This window comes from Heterocephalus glaber, unplaced genomic scaffold (genome assembly GCF_053883595.1).
Source record: "Heterocephalus glaber isolate CG9 unplaced genomic scaffold, H.glaber_assembly_v1.0 deba00001461, whole genome shotgun sequence".
NCBI lineage: Eukaryota > Metazoa > Chordata > Mammalia > Rodentia > Bathyergidae > Heterocephalus > Heterocephalus glaber.
Window position 1 is genome coordinate 41,130,301 of NW_028258308.1, and position 16,402 is coordinate 41,146,702.

Consider the following 16,402-nt stretch of genomic DNA (forward strand, 5'->3'; position numbering starts at 1 on the left):
TGGCCCTTGATGAGCCAGCACATCCCTGGCATAGCAAGGCTATTCTTCTCATTTTGGGAAAGTGAAGACAGAGGAAGCAGAGGGCAGGTCCCAGTGTCCCCTTTGAGAGCATACACCCAATGACTGCAAAGCCTTCCCAATCCCCACCCAACAGAGCCACACTGGGGACAGCCTTTAACCCACAGGCCTTTGGGGAACATTTAAGAGCCAAACTGTAGCACCTCCTTTGTCTTTGGAATTACACCAAGTGACTTGTTTCAAGCATATTTTCAAACCACATATACAAAAGTAATTTGACATGTAAGATGAAGTTAATAAGATGGGAGATAGCTAGACATTTTATTAAGTTCTCTTATTTATTAAATAGGATTCCTGAAAATTGGAGAGCATGTGCTACATACCTGAACACAGGGTGGAAATAGAAGGGAGACAGTGCTTATGCTAATGTTTACCTCCGGTTGTTTTTCCTTAATAAGAGCTGCCAATTCTCTCCTCGGTGATTTATTACTCTCACTTGAAGGGGGAAATTTAATATTTGGTTTAGGGAAATGGCATGAAATTAAAGAATACTGAGCAATGCAGTAAGCTTCTCTAGGGATGAGGGAAACATTCTCAAAATTTCTTGTGGGCTGCTGTTTCCTTTATCAAGTACTGACCAATTTTTATAGAAACCTATTTCCTGAATTTCCAGTTTTCCTTCCCTGTTCTTAAAAGGCAAACACAGTGACTGGTCTCCTAAGGAAGCCTGGTGCCTTTGCGAAGGGGTCTGGGCAGGAAGTGAGTACAGCCTTTCCCCCTTGTGTAGGAGTAGAAGCCCTGGGGGAGGTCAGGCCCTATGGTGATGCTCGCTGATCAATCAGCACCTCCGACAGGCACAGTGTGCTCCGGGGGCAGGCAGCAACCTTGGCATGTTCCTGCATGGCCAGCTGAAGGTCAGAGACCAAAGACAGAAAACGGAAGGTCCCTGCAGCCTGCTGACTTTCAGCACCCAGCTCATGTCTCTAGCATCTTTTGGTGCTCATAGTGAGGACAGACTTGCACGTCTTCTGTGCATACTAGAGGATAAGAATCTAAATTCGGACATTTTGATCAGCTGTGGGAAAATCATAATCTTTCTGAATCTTCCATCAATATCTTACCTTAAAAATAATCGGTGGGGATCGGGGCAAGTGAAATAATCTCTTCAGGTCCTTCCCTGACATTGTGCAATTAGTGACTTGGTCTTCGGTGGTTGGTCAAAGACATTGGATGATGTCTCTTTCCAAACACATACATACCCTTCTACCATTTCAGAAGTCACGATGCAGAATGTTGAAAGCTTCACCATTTCATCCACAGGGAGGGATCAGAGCTGAGTCAAGCAGAGGGAAATTCTGAATTTTTATATGTACTGATTATTTATTTATTTTTGGTTCCAGGGATTGAACTCAGGACCTTGAGCTTGTGAGGCAAGCATGGCACCACTGAGCTAAATCCCCGGCCTGTGTACTGATTCTTTCTCAATGTACACCCTAAAGGTTACCCTTTCCTCTGTTATGGTTTAGATCTAAAATGTTCCCCAAAGTCTCATGTGTTTGGAGAGTGACTGGATCAGGGGGCACTGTACTCGTTAGTGGATTCTTCCATTGAGGAATTCATGGCTGAATGTGTTAGGAGGTGAGACCTCATTAGAAGCAGGTCCCTGGGGGGCTGTGACCTGGAAGGACATATTCTCATCCCCACTTCCTCTCTTCTTTCTCTGCTTCCAGGCTCGCATGTGGTGAATAGCTTTCCTCTGCCATGCTATTTCTGCCTTCTGCCTTAGAGCCAGGTGACTATAGACCGAACCCACTAAAATTGTGAGCCAAAATAAATCTCACCTCCTTTAAATTGTAGGTGTCGGGTATTTTTTTCCAGTGATAGGAAAGTGACTAATACAGTCTGTAATAGGAGTAAAGGCAACAATCTACTAACACTTTTTCAGCCACTAATTAGGGAATACTTTTGTATAATTGGTATGGGCTTAGATGTGGCAAAGATTATTAACTATTAATCATCCCCAGCCTTCCAACCAAGCCCAATTTCCAATTTCATCCAAGAAGAGTTTGATTTTCTTCTTCTTCTCAGTCTCTTTTCCATTTTCAGAAATCCCTTCCCTAGGGTCTTACACATGCTAGGCAAGCACTTTATCACTGAGCTACAATCCCAGCCCAACGCACTTGGGTTTTTATAATCCAAAAGTTGGGAACACAGTGGAAAGATAAGCCAGGTGCTGGAGGAAAAGGGATAGGCCTTAGACATAACATGTAAATTGAATTAAGTAATACATAAGTGATAGAGGAAAGCAAAGTTATAAAGATTAAAGTAGCAAATAATTTTGTTCAGGGACTTTTTGGGGGATTTGATTAACACTTTTTATTGAAGCATACTTTACATATAAATAGATTATAATGTTTACTTTCTGAGTTTTTGTTCAGGAGGTTTTAAGAGAAGAAAATCTCTGCAGTTGCAGAAAATAATGAAGACAGTGGGAAAGAAAGAAAGATATTTATAAGGTTACTTTAGACTGTTTAGTTGAATCTTTTTGAAGAAAAACATGCAAAGGATTTGAACTAGTTTTGCTGTCTACTGAATGCTCCATGATACTGAGACAGAGCCACAGAGGACCTGGTCATGTAAGGGCTTCAGTTCCTAGGCTAGAGGTATAGCTGAGTGGTAGAGCACATGTTTAGTATCCATGAGGTTATTGGTTCCATCCCAAGCACTCCTGTTGGCATGTGTGTGTGAGCTTGTGCACGTACACAGACATACACACACACCACACATCAAAAGAAAAAAGAAGGGCCTAAGAAGGGATAAAAGCTATTAGGGTAACTAAAAGCTACCTCAGAAGGTAAAAACTCACAATTTGTGAGAACCTTAATTATGATAAAAATGTAAACTTCCTTTCCCCAAAGGAAAATTAAGGCAGCTAACATTCATTAAATCTTGATTCAGATAATGTTCTTAGTGATTAAGGCATACACCATATTAACCATGGTGCCCCTTTTGCTTCATTCAAATGCCTTTCCCCAGCTAAAATGATAACTGTGAAGGCTCTTGGAAACTCCTCTGTTATTCATGCTTTTGGCACGAATGCATGAGACTGTCATTATACCAATAAACAGCCCAAGGCAAATAATAATGAGGCACTCAACTTAATCCAGTCTCACACCGTGCTTCCCGAGCTGTGAAGCTCCAACACGGCATCTGTAATTCAATATAATGACTAGGACGTTACCCTCTCATTTCTAAGAATATCTGATTGGGCCGGAGAGTTTACTGAGGTAGGGGAGGGCAACGTAAGGGAGAGGAGTGAGAGCCCAGATCTGTACTTTGAGTTACTGCCAAATTAACTCTGTAGATCAGGTGGAGGGGTGTCTATTTCTATGAATTATCTCTGAATGATTTCTGTAAGTTCACTTCTTTGAGACAAAAAAGCTGATCTATATCAAAATATTCATTCATGCACCGATCACTTAGAAAATTAGAGTCCCCTTGATCATCCCTCTGATAAAATTGCAGAGTAAAACTACAAGTTTGCCAAAAGGCAGGTCACATGTAGTTAACATAAGTGGTGCTAAAAAATTGCTGGAACCATTGTTAAAGTCAGACTCAGAGAATTGCTCCACGTGACTGGAAAAATATGGGTAAGGATTTGGACATGATGGATTCCTTACAGAGGAGGGATTTGGACATCAAAACATGAGAGAAGTCATCGAGAGCACAGATGAACCCATTGAATGCTTTTGCAGACAAATCTTCTATGCTCTTATTAAACATCAAGTGACCTGTGTCACACCTTGCCATCATACGACTGGCTCAAAACCATGCTCTAAAAAGACTCACATTTCATTTACTCCTTGTTTACACTAAGAATTAATGTAGATCGTAATTATATCTCAAAGCTTTTCAGTTATAAAATTAAAACTTATTTTTGTATTTGTAAGTTTTAATTTCTTCCATGAGAACAAGTGAAACAAACTCACCTGTGCATGTCTGTCTGTGCCTAGGCACGCATACAGGCATGTGTGCAGCTATTTGCCTGACCAGTTCTCCCATGCCACCCTAGAATGTACCACCTCTTAGGTCTCATATCCGATTTTGTGGTTATGGTGTAACTAGCAGGTAAAATGGAACTTTAAAAGTTAGATTTTTTTCTTTTAGAGGTAAGTAGCTTCTCCAAACTTTTCCTTACTGAACACATAACCAATGTTCCCTCTTTTCCCCTGTCCCAAAAAATGACAGACTATACACAGGCTGGCTCCAGGAGGCTGGGACCCAGTTTCCCTCCCACAAGAAAGGAGCGAATGAACTGAAAATGGCTGGAAGGATACAGCAGGTACACATCTGTACATGGTGAGATGGTGATTTGAGGCAAATGGGCACTTCCACCCCCTTGGAGCTCGCTTTGAATAAATCCTTTTTTCCTTTTTACCCAAATACATGGCCTCCTTTGGTCAGCAGTGAGCAAAGGCATCTATGAACCTAAAGGGCCTATAGCAGCAGGAACTAGGATGATAACCTGAACGAATAGCAGGGAACAGTCACCATTTCCTTTCCTGCTTTCCTTCATCATTCAAGTTGACCTTAAGTTGCCTCTCCAAGGCTGACCCTAGTGGCAGCAACTTCTTTCCCTTAGGCATGTTTCAGTGTCACCATTAGAGGGCACCAGCGTTGTAGAGCATGGTACATCTGAATTCCAAGTGCGGTGGACCCTTGACTTAACAAAATTTATTCATGAGGGCTGATTATAACTCAAGTTGGTTGTAAGTCAAGACTATTTTTTCCCATAAGAAATAATGGGAATACCCATAATGAGTTCTGAACCTCCCAAAGCACCCCTTTAACTAAGCTTTTCATAATAAAAAAGGGTTGTATAATGTGTTTAGTGGTAGAGGTCCTTGGGTTCAATACCTAGTATGGAAAAAATGCATGAAAAGAACATTTTGTTTTGAGACAGAGTATCTCCATGTAGTCCAGGTTGGCTGCCAACTTGTGGACTTCCAACCTCCAGAACAGTGAAAATAAATGCTTCTACATCCATCCAGTGATTGTCACCTGAGGCAACAAAAACCATGACCCACCTGGTGTAAGGTAGGAAAATGAATCCTATACCCTCCCTTAGGCTGCAGCAGTTAAATTCTTTTTGTTTTGTGTAGTGGAATTGAGCCAGAGACCTCACCCTACCACTGAGCTCTATCCCCAGCCTCTTTTCTATTTTAATCAGAGAGAGGTTGTCATTGATTTGTCTTGAACTTGGATCTCCCTACTTTATCCTCCAGAGTAGCTGGAATGACAGGAGTATCCTACTGGGCAGGCCTGTGATTTCACTATTAATAGCTTTGTATAATATTTTTGTTCTTCATCTCTGTTATTTATGGAAAGTAACAAAGATTAGGGAAGGAAACAGTATTTTTATGTAAGTAGTAAATACTTTGGTATCCATAGGCCCAAGAGATTAGTTACTGTGATGTTTTAGCCAAAACAATTTTCAAGTCCCCATCTACCTCAGAGTAAACACAATGGGTTTACTGAGCAATGGGTTAAGGGCCCAGGATTGTGGCTGTGGTCTTTCCCTATCATGGCTCTGAGTGTCTCATGTCACCTCCACCCCCTTTCCACCAAGACTTTCTCCTCCTTCATCTTAAGGAGAAATGGATGAAGATCTCTGTTGTTTTTAGGAGTCACCAAAATGCCAGAAGCAGCCTGGTGCCCCAGGACCATGAGAATTGCTCTCTGCACTCCCCAAACACTGTCAACTGGAGTCATCTTCCTGAGTGACTGGATCTTCACTGCCGCTTGCTCAGGCCCTGGAAGATCACCCCAAAGCACTCCACCTTGTTTGTCCTGCTGCTTTCTAAACCTGGGGATGTGAGTTAGTGACAAAACAGGATGAAATCCCTGAAATGGATAAAGTCAATGAGATTGAAGAAAACCTGGGCAGCAGGAGAGAAAGGAGAGAAGCAGCACACTTTCTCTTCAGGAAGCACCATGCTACTTGCAAGTTGCAGAGAATACATTTCAGTCCTCTGCATGGCTCCTTTCAGCCTGCATCGAGAAGATATGCTGGAGGAAGCAGATACGGAGAACAAGAATCTTTATTTTATTAAAAACAATAAAACTGTAGAACTATAGAAGTGAGGCCATCACACTGCTTAGTGTGCTTAGTGCACTGAGTTGTGCTAATCACTGAGGGTTTATTCAGGTTGGGTTTCCTTGGAGGTGGGAAGACTTTTCTTGGTTGGGGTCACTGGTGGGCTGCTGACCATCACTCTCCTCCCCAGACACACAAGTACTCTTTTCCTGAGCCAGTGGAAGTCCTGCTTCCAATTCACACAGGTTGTGGTTTGTGTGTCAGATCCAGGGTCGTCCTCCTCTGACTCCCCAGAGGAGACCGAGGAGGACCCCTCAGTGCTGGTCTTCAGCATCTGCAGAGAAAAGGAGGATGAGTTAGACAAGTCTAACCTCCCAGCAGTGCAGCCAGTGTTTACTCACTTATGGAACTCAGTTCCTTTTACTAGAAGTAGCCCAACTGTAAATGGCCAGTTTCAAAGTCAACACTTGAAGCAGAGACCCTCCAAAAACTTTTTTTGTTATTGTTTGTTTGTGGACATAATGATTTGCCTTTGTCTTTCTTTCTACCCTCCATCTGTCTTTCAGTGCTCCTTGGTGTTTTCCCTACATCTCCTCTCTGACTCCTTTTTTTCCTGTCTTCCTCCCCCTGCAGATCCTGTCAGACACCTGGGGTCCAGCCCTGCCTCACAGAAGGCAGTGTTGACCCAACACTGTCTAACCTAGCACGTATCCTGGTCCTGTCCCATCCTCTCCTGGGAGGCAGCTCTGTGCTCACCTCAGCTGGTTCATCTTCTGGGAGCATCGCTGACATGTCTGGGACTTGGGTGACTTCTGTATTTTCTGGTGGTTTACAGGCAGGCAGGTCCTCACATGTACACTGTTCTTCACACAGGACCTGAGCTGGATGAGGAGGGGATCTGCTGCCCAGCTGGAAGTTTTCCTCGGGTGGATCTTGGAGCTGGAGGGCATTGTCTTTGTCATAGCCATGGCTTTGTTTATCAGCGTCCTGAAGTTCTTCATTGATTTGTATTTCTTCCTTCTCCTTGTGGCTCTCAGTGTTCTGTTTTCCATTGCCCTCATTGGAATCAGGTAGCCTGGTGTCATCAGATCTTTCATACACCTGGATTTGTGCATAAAGCTCCACATACTCTTTTTTATTACTCTCCATGTCTTTGTTGTTCTTGATCTCCATATCCTTTTTTTCTTGTTCAGTTGGTCCCATTAGCATGGCTTCATCTTGGTTTTCACCATTTTCAATTTGTTTATCAGCTTCCTGATCCTCATCCTCACTACTTTCGCTTTCCTCCTTTCTTTCCTCCTTGTTCCTCTCTTCTGCTGCTTGTTCCTGGGTGAGTTTAGGACTGACAAGCTGAATTACTGGCGAGCCATCCAAGTGGTCAATCTGTTGCCCTCTGAATGTTGAATTCTTGTTTATCTGCTGGTCGTTGTCAGTAACAATTTGATCAGCTCCTGCTCCTTTGCTGTCTGAGTCTGTGTCCTCATCCTCTTCAACACCAGTATTTGCTGCACACACCAGGTTGGGGTTGTCCTCAGTGTGAGAGTTGTGGTCCATGCATCTTCCTAGACTTTGTGTGTCCTCTGGTTCTTCCACAGTGGGGAGGTTGTTGACTGAAGAACCCACAACACATCCTTCATAGAAGGTTGTCGTCTCCTGGCGACAGATGTAACCTCTGAAGGAGGTTTTGGTCTTCTGGTGAAAGGGGTGGGAAGCAGGGAGATCACCCCCTGGGAAGCTCTCTGTGGAATTTACTTTCAAATGGGACTGCTCTGAGTCTGAGCAGTCACTGCTGGGGTTTGGGGTTGCCATGAAATTATAGTTGTTTTCTGTCTCCGTCAAGTTCTGAGGCTTCAGAAGAAGAAAACGAAGAGAAGATGTTGGGGGAGAAGAACAGAGTCATGCACTTAAGTAATAAAAGAAGAGTGTGTGGTCAGGCACACGTGCGCACACACACACACACACACACACACACACACTCTCTTTCCTAGTCTTCAGAGCCCTGCCCTGGTGTCTGCTCACCTGAATGAACAATCTTGAGTCCTGACAAGGAGATGTGAGAAATCCTTCAGAGTTTGAGTCTCTGTGGCCAAGAGAAAATATAAGTCTGTGGTCTGTGGCTGTTATTACCATGGCAGTATCATAACCAAGTCATAATGTGAGATAGGAAAGAGAGGAAATAGGGGCAACAGACCACTTTCTGCTAAAGTATGCTGTACACGCACTATTCAGGCAAAAACCACTTCTTTTGTTGGCAGAAGCATGAATGACATCAGGTACCTTCCTTCTTTTATTGTGGAGTCTAAGATGATCCATGTATTGGGGAATTCACAGCCTTTTTGAGGAGATACAAATCAAGTGACTGGTAGAGGCCAGGGTGTACTTGCAGCAGAAGAGCTTACAAATAATATCATGAGAAGGCTTAAAAATGCACCTCATGCAGGCAGGCTTTGAGTAGGCAGGAGACCAGGAGTAACCTCCTGGGATGAGGCCTTGGATTGGCAAAGTTATGAGGAAGTAGAAGGGAGGCAGGCATGGTGGCACAGGCCTATAATCTCAGCTCTTCAGGGGATGAGGAAGGAGGATGGTAAGTTCAGGCCTGCCTAGACCATGTAGAGAGACGTAGGCTCAAAACAAAACCAAAGACCACAAAAGAGAAGAGGTAGTAGGCATGTGGGGGAACCCTTTTTGGTGTCCATTAATTTCAGGCCCAGTCTGTCATTATATTTCTGTATGTCAGACCTATGGATGTAAGTTCAGACATACAGTATGTTGGATCTTAGGATTGCTAAATTGCTTTCCAGAAAGTTATATCCATTTACATGATCATCATCCTACCAGCTAATGGCATACATAGCCCACCTTTTCCTATGATGCTATAGCTATTAAATGGGTGTGGGAGAGCATGTGGGCACACAGACTAGAGTGCCCTGCCCTGATGGCTGCCTACCTGATAGATAATTTCAAAAAGTCTTCAGTCCTGAACAGGTGAACTGAGAAATGCTTCAGAGTTTCGAGTCTCTGTGGCCAAGAGAACACATAAGAGTGTGCTCTATGACTATTGGTTACCATGGCAACATCAGAACCTAGTTATAGTGGAAGATGGGAAAGAGGAAAAAGGGTTAGAAGACTGTAGGATCTATCCTCATGTTTCCAAATCACTCTGTGCACAGACATGCAGGATACAGACTATTTTTCCTGTTGGCAGAAGCATGAATATCATGGGAGTGGCTTCCTTTTGTTGTGGAGTCTAAGACAATCTATGTCCTGGTGAATTTAGAGCCTCTTTGAGGAGCTACATGTCAACAGTCTAGTAGAGGACAAGGTATAATTGTTGTAGAATTCACAAACGATGTCATGAGAGGATGTAGATGGGGACTTCATGGAGCCATGGAGAGAAAAGCAGGACTAACCTGGGAGACAGAGGCCTTCCAAAGTGAAACCTTATGGAGGAAGTAGTAGAGATGCAGACACAGGGGCACACACCTATGATTTCACAACTTGGGAGGCTGAGGAAGGAGGATTGTGACTTCCAGGCCAACCTGGTCTACACAGAAAGACCTGGTTTCAAGGGAAAACAACAGAGGTTGTAGGTGATAGAGGAGAAATATAATTTTCAATCTCCTAGATGTTAGATGTGCCAAGTTCGTGTCCCCTGAAATCAGAGAATGAATTTCAAGAAATATTGGAAGTTAAGAGTAGGAAAGATTTATTGAGAGATTTAGCTCCTGAGAGACAGAAGGGTGTCTTGAGTGGGACTCCACTGAGGCCCTTTGTCATGGGAAAGTTACATAGAAATTTCACAATGTGGATACAACCTGAATCAAACTGTAATCACCGTACACAATTAAAAATCTAATTGCTTAGCTAATATTGATCTAACTAGGGAAATGAGTCATAGAGCAAGGATACAGGGAAAGAACAAAGGAATGTTTGGGGAGGGATGGGTCCAGATGTTCTGGTCAGCACCTGGGCAACTCATACTTATGTGAACTCACTGGACGAGGTGGTGCTAATTACAGAATAATTCCAAGGTACTGTTTATGCCTTAGGGAGGCATCCAGGCCTGTCCATTGCATCTGTTTTGAGGTCTGGCCTTTTTCAGATGGGGCTCCATCCACAATTTTGATGTTTTTATTTTTCTGCTGACTTCCTTGATATAGACATATGGAGGAGGGTACAGTTTAAGCAAGAATGCTCAGGTAAGAAACCCGTTGTGTGGGGGGATCCAGGTCATCTTCCAGGAGCATGGGAGGCATCTCTGGGACTTGGGTAACATTTTTATTTTTCTAGTGTAGGCAGGTGGACAGGTCTTCATGTGTGCCTTATTCTCCTTCCTTTTTTGAGCTGGATTTGGAGAGGGGCTTCTGCCCAGCTAGAAGTCTTCCTCAGGTGGTTCCTGGAACAGGGGGTCATGGTCTTAGTCATTTTTCTGAACTTGCTTATCAGATTCTTGATTTTCTTCATCATTGTTTTGAATTTTTTCCTTCAGATTTTCATTTTCCTCTTTTCACCTCCCACAATGGGTTCAGTTAAAATGCAATCTCATGTTTGTCATGTTTCTTATTACGAAAAAGCATGACAAATAGAAGAATCAAGAAAAAGGAATTGAGTTCCACGTCAAGGATGGGTTTTATTGGAGGTAAAACCTGAGAAGTACCACTGACAAGTAGACCAAAATGGTGCCATTTCCTACAGGCCATGGGATTCTGCAGGGTTCTAAGAGGAAGTTGCAGCTGTCTCTGAGACAGGGCTATTTTTCAGGCTGTGGTCACTGGACTGTTCTGTTTGTGTTTGCTTTTCCCAAGGCAGGGCTGACTGGGCCTTGTTGGCCTGTGCCAGCCTACTCTGAGAAAGGGGAATTTAAAGAGCATGAATCTTAAGGGAGGGGAGGGCCTGAAATGACTGAGACTTGTGATCTGGTTAAGACTGTGGTTGTCCGGTTCCTTCATTTTTAACTCTGCATTTGGATAAAGGAAAATGGGATTTGTGTTCTTTCTGGCTGCTGCATGCTGATCAGCAGTGGTGATCAGGGTATCGCTGGGACTGAAGGAGAACTGCCTTAACATGGTCCCTGGTGTATGTTCCTATTTGTGAGAAATATTTGAAACATTTTAATTTGGCAGGGTAAGGATAGTCAAACAAGCCCTAAAAGGAGAGGTGGCATTAAAAAGGGAAGAGTCCAAGACATGAGGGGCATTTGTGATGGCCAGAAGGAGAGGACTAGAGGGCAAGCACCTTTTCTTTGAGGTGCTGGACCCCATCTCTGATCAACTGGGATTAATTAGTGTACACATAACATTGTCCTTGAAGTGAGGCACATATTCTACCATGTGTAACAATGAAAAGGCCTAACCTCTCTGATTTTGGAGTCTAGCTGGTCCTAAATTGTGATTAACTGTTCTGAGAGTTCCTCAGGGCTCTCCAAGAGCTGTTTAGATAGAAAGCAGTCCTAATGTAAGGGACACCAAGTTTGATGTTGCTTGTCCTGGCCCCAGGCAGGATTTCCAGGGTCCTGAGGTGAAGAATTAGTTGTTCTGCTGTTCTGACTCTTAGAGATGTTGGCACCTCAATGAAACTAGGGACATCTGGAAATTAGAGATATGGTGGGAGAGAGAAAAGCCAGAGTGCAGCTTCCTGTCCAATTAGAAGGGAGGCAGAGATATGTATTGGTCCCACAGGCCCAAAAGAAGCAAGTCTTGTAAGAAGGCAAAAAAAGTGATGGAACTGAGATATGAGATAAGAAGTTTCTTGTCCAGGTCTCCTGAAGTTGACCCTGGTGTGCCAGATTAATACTGAGTGTCCAAGAACCATAGCAGTGAGGGGCTATACAGGTCTGGGGGAATTGTCTGTATAGGGCAGTGATGGCAAACCTTCTAAAGCAGTGGTGGTGGACCCTATGGCATGCATGCCTCAGCAGATACATACAGCCCTCTCTTCAGCCCTCATGCCAAGTCACTCCAGCAGCCAAGCATCAGATAACAGTTTTTTAAAAATTAAAACCTTGGCATTCAGGTTTAATTGCAGTGTTAGCACTTTCTGATAAATGAATGGGTTTTGGATTGCAGGTTGGACACTCAGTCTCTAAAATGTTTGCCAGCACTCTTTTAAGTTTTCAATGATAATAAACATCCCACTGGGGTATGCATCCCATAGGTTTGCTACCTTTGGTATAGGATGTTTCTATGGTGAGACTGAAGGCATTGGTGTTGAGGGAAAAATGGACAATGGAGTTGGAGACAGGTAGCCAATGACAAGAGGAGGGAGTATCAGATTGAAAAAGGGAGGCTCGATGGCTGGCCACGAGTCCCCAAAGGATGGGAAGGGACAACAGGGTGGGTCCCTTGTCCTCAACAAAACAGAGTCCTGGGGTCTGTTTGGGATAAGTTAAAGTGAAAGAGTCCACTGATGTGAATAAATGGGTTATTTTTATAATTAAATCCATCTTTTTATTGGTGTTTGAATATAGTAGTAGTGTTTGCATTGACATGGTCCAAGGGGGAATAGACCATCAGTGTCAGATTTCCAGTGGTTGGTGAATGATTTCCTATGGGAACTGAAAATAAAAAATGGGATCTAGAGAAACAGAGGGAAATCTGAAAGGCAAGAGTTACACCTGTTTGACTGGGAGTGGGTAGCTGTAAGTTATCTACAGCCATTTGGAATTTGAGGAGGTTGGCCCTTTTTGCTGGTACCTAATTATCTCCATCATCCCATGTATTCCCATCTATGAAGTCAAGTTCAGGATTTTGTTTTCTTTTGCAATGGAGACAAGCTGGTGAGCCAGGCCAGGCAGAGAGACTGACTGGGAATGCCTGGCTGGCGAGTCGGGGCAGGTGGAGACAGACCTAGCATGCTATGGAGAGGTATGAGTTGCAAACTTTAAGTAACCTGGGGTGATAGAGGGTCTGGTTAAGATAGGAAGGAAGAGGAGACATAAAGGGTAATAATGTAGGACATAAATGAGATCAACATGACTCTGTTATGAGGTGGAAGAAAACAGAATAAGGGAACAAAAGGAGTAAAGCTCTATTTGGGTGAGAGTGAAATCAGAAAGAGATCCTTAAAGCCAAATCTAAAAGATCATTTTGGGAGAAGTAAAGGGGTAGCTTTTGGGCAGAATATTGAAAAATCCCTTAAAGGAGGGTAGGGAGAAGGCATCACCCAATGCTGTTGTCAATTTCCTGTATTATTAGTGGTATGTCTGAGGTCTTGATTGAGTTCGGTTCTGTAGGCGAACAGAGAATGAAATGCTTTGTCAGATGTGGAGCAGAGAAGTGTACCCAGTGTGGGGAGCTCTTGAGTTGAGCCACTACCAGGGTTGTGAAAATTATTTGAAGGGGTCCATCTTATTTGAGGTCTGGGGGATCTAGTGAGAGCCACATGTAGACTGAATCTCCTGTTGTAAAGGAGAATTTGACTTCCTTGGGCATTGGGGCTCATTAGGAATGTGAGACTGGGCATATGAGCACAATAAGGTTCAGGTTGTGTTAGCAAGGAGGAGAGTATGGGGCTTAAGGGTGTGGGGTTTGGGTCCGGTGGGAGGTCAGGGTCTAGTTGTATAATAGTAAGGGACCTCTAGCTGAAGTGAACATAGCGTGGTGGGCTTACAGTGAAGAGCTCTTAGCTTGAGGGCTAGGGGTGGTGAACCCAGTGTTGTTGTATTTGGGTTGTGGGTCCTTTCTGCCTTTCCTGACCAGGGGTGATAAGAAATGTGGAAATTCCGGATTACGTGAGGGATTTTGCCAGGCATTGAGATATATGAAAGGCAAATTCTGATCTATCATCTGACTGAAGAGAAGCTGGGAGCCAGAACCTCAGGATAATCACAGTTAGGAGGATGTTAGCTACAGCGGAGGCCCTTTTATTAGTGACAGGGAAAGCTTCAGTCCATCTTGTGAATGTGTCTACTATGAGCAGTAAGTAAAGACCCTTCTAATGTGGGGAGTCTGGGTAACTCTGTCTGCTAGTCTTCAGTGGGTAGGTGACACCTAGACTGGTGTGTAGGAAAATGTACAGGGGTGGATATTGACATAGGGGGGTGCTCATTGGCAGATAGTTTTCAGTGTAGCGGTCTTTTGCTTCCTTTGTTAGATTGATTCCTAGATCTTTCATTTTTTTGGATGCTATTGTAAAAGGAATTGTTTCCCTAATTTCTCTCTCAGTGAGTCTGTTGTGTATAAAAGAAGGCTATTGTTTTTGGAGTGCTGACCTTGTATCCAGTTACTGTACTGAATCTGTGAATTAAGTCTAGAAGTCTTTTGGTGGTTTTTTGGGTCTTCTATGTAAAGTACCATATCATCAGCAAATAGTGACAGTTTAATTTCTTCCTTTCCTATCTTTATTCTTTTTGTTTCTTTCTCTTTTCTAATTGCTGTGGCTAATGTTTCCAGAACTATATTGAACAGGAGTGGTGATAGTGGGCATCCTTGTTCTGTTCCTGATTTTAGTGTGAAGGATTTCAGTTTTTGACCATTTAGTATGATGTTGGCTGTTGGTTTTTCATAGATAGCCTTAATCAGGTTGAAATAAAGACCTTCTATTCCAAATTTCTGTAGGGTTTTTATCACGAATGGTTGTTGGATTTTGTCAAATGTCTTTTCTGCATGTATTGAGATGATCATATGGTTTTTGTCCTTGGCTTTGTTAATATAGTGTATTACATTTATTGATTTACGGATGTTGAATCATCCTGGCATCCCTGGGATAAATCTGACTTGGTCAGGGTGTATGATCTTCTTGGTGACCCTCTGTATTCTGTTTTTCAGTATCTTGTTAAGGATTTTTGCATCTATGTTCATTAGGGAGATTGGCCTGTATTTCTCTTTTTTGTTGGGTCTTTCCCTGGTTTTGGAATCACAGTAACATTTGTTTCCAGGAATGAATTTGGAAGCCTTGCATCCCTTCAATGTCCTTGATGAGTTTAAAGAGTAATGGCGATAGTTCTTCTCTAAATGTCTTGTAGAATTCAGGAGTGAAGCCATCAGGATCTGGGCTTTTCTTTGTTGGTAAAATTTTTTTTCCCCATTAAGTTTATTGGTACATTTTTGGTATAAAATACAGTTACATTCATCATTGGGATCTTGTACCATTACATGAGTGTCTTGGTTCTTATTTATTTCCCCTTCCCTTGCCCTCTCTTCACCCCCTGCACCCTTCCCTATTTGCAAAGACCTTGTTTCCATTTTTTTCCTCTTCTCATATTTTTTTCCTTTCCTTTTTTTCCCTTCCTCTACCTCTCCCAATTCCCCTGCTCTTTTAGACCTTTTCTTCCTGTTACACAATTTCAGTTATACATTTTAAAAATTATAATATTAAGATCTAGGAGACATTACCACAGATTTTACAGAATTTAAAAGAATATAGAAAGCATATTACAAAAATATTTTTTGAAATAAATTTGACAACTGCTAAGAAGGACCTTGGAAGACAAATTAATGAAACTAACTCTGGAGGAAATATAAAATTTGAATAGCACCTATTAAAGAAAGTATACTCCTAGCTTGAAAACCTACTTATATGACAACAGCAGGCTCATAAACATTTTAACTGATAAATTATATCAAACATTTAAAGCAGAGAAAAAAAGGAACACTTCTCCCCTCATTTTAGGAACTCAACATTGTGCTAATCCTAAAACTGGTTAAAGATAATAGAAGAAAAAAGTATGAACGTAGATAGAAATTTGTTTAACAAAACAATTGGAAGTCAGATCTGGCAGGATGTAGAAAGTGGTTTTGTTATAGGGATGGCAGAGTTGGTTCAGCATTGAAAGATCCACCCCTAAAAGTCATCATTTTAACAGAGGAAAGGAAAAAGCCATATGGTCCTGTCACTAGTTGGAGAAAAAGTATTGGACTAAATTCTACAGCTATTCATGGTAAAAGCTACCAGGAGACTAGAAGTAGAAGAGAAACTTCTCAACAGATTAAAGACATATACTCCATACTTCCAGCAAGAATGCCTTATATAAATGGAGAAGACATAATGCTTTCTCCTTAAGGTGGGGAACAAGGGCAGATATGCTTACTCTTTATCTGTCCATTAAACTTTGAAACCTAGTCCCCACCAAAATAGTCTGGCAATAAAATGACACAATTAGGATAGGATTGGCAAGGTAGAAGCAAAATCTTTATATGTAGATGAAATGATCATCTACAGAGAAAATAGTAAGAAATCTCTAGGAGCCCCTAGAACTTGTACTTGAATTTAGCAGGATTAGAAAACACAACGTATATATAAAAATTCAGGTCTATGTATACTTGCTATAAATGAAGAATTGGATATTGA

At 42.4% G+C, this 16,402-nt stretch overlaps 1 protein-coding gene and 1 long non-coding RNA gene across 4 annotated transcripts; one reads left to right on the forward strand and one right to left on the reverse strand.

The window, feature by feature from the left end:
* Positions 1–2,865: 2,865 nt before the first annotated feature.
* Positions 2,866–6,110, forward strand: LOC110344093 (uncharacterized). The gene is made up of 3 exons (XR_015453488.1): positions 2,866–4,360; positions 4,982–5,115; positions 5,703–6,110. It is a non-coding gene; the product is annotated as an uncharacterized LOC110344093 (long non-coding RNA).
* Positions 6,102–9,305, reverse strand: LOC147826809 (uncharacterized). Of its 3 annotated transcripts, none has more exons than XM_087217347.1 (4): positions 9,063–9,305; positions 8,135–8,195; positions 6,872–7,957; positions 6,102–6,449 (listed from the first exon to the last, which is right to left on the reverse strand). In XM_087217347.1, exons 1-4 carry the CDS (start codon positions 9,182–9,184, stop codon positions 6,219–6,221), a joined length of 1,500 nt encoding a protein of 499 aa, XP_087073473.1. In that variant the 5' UTR covers positions 9,185–9,305; the 3' UTR covers positions 6,102–6,218. The 3 variants fall into 3 exon arrangements, with proteins under 3 accessions (XP_087073473.1, XP_087073472.1, XP_087073474.1); XM_087217346.1 differs by having other exon boundaries at positions 6,872–7,963; positions 9,063–9,213; XM_087217348.1 differs by lacking the exon at positions 8,135–8,195 and having other exon boundaries at positions 6,872–7,963; positions 9,063–9,136.
* Positions 9,306–16,402: the final 7,097 nt, after the last annotated feature.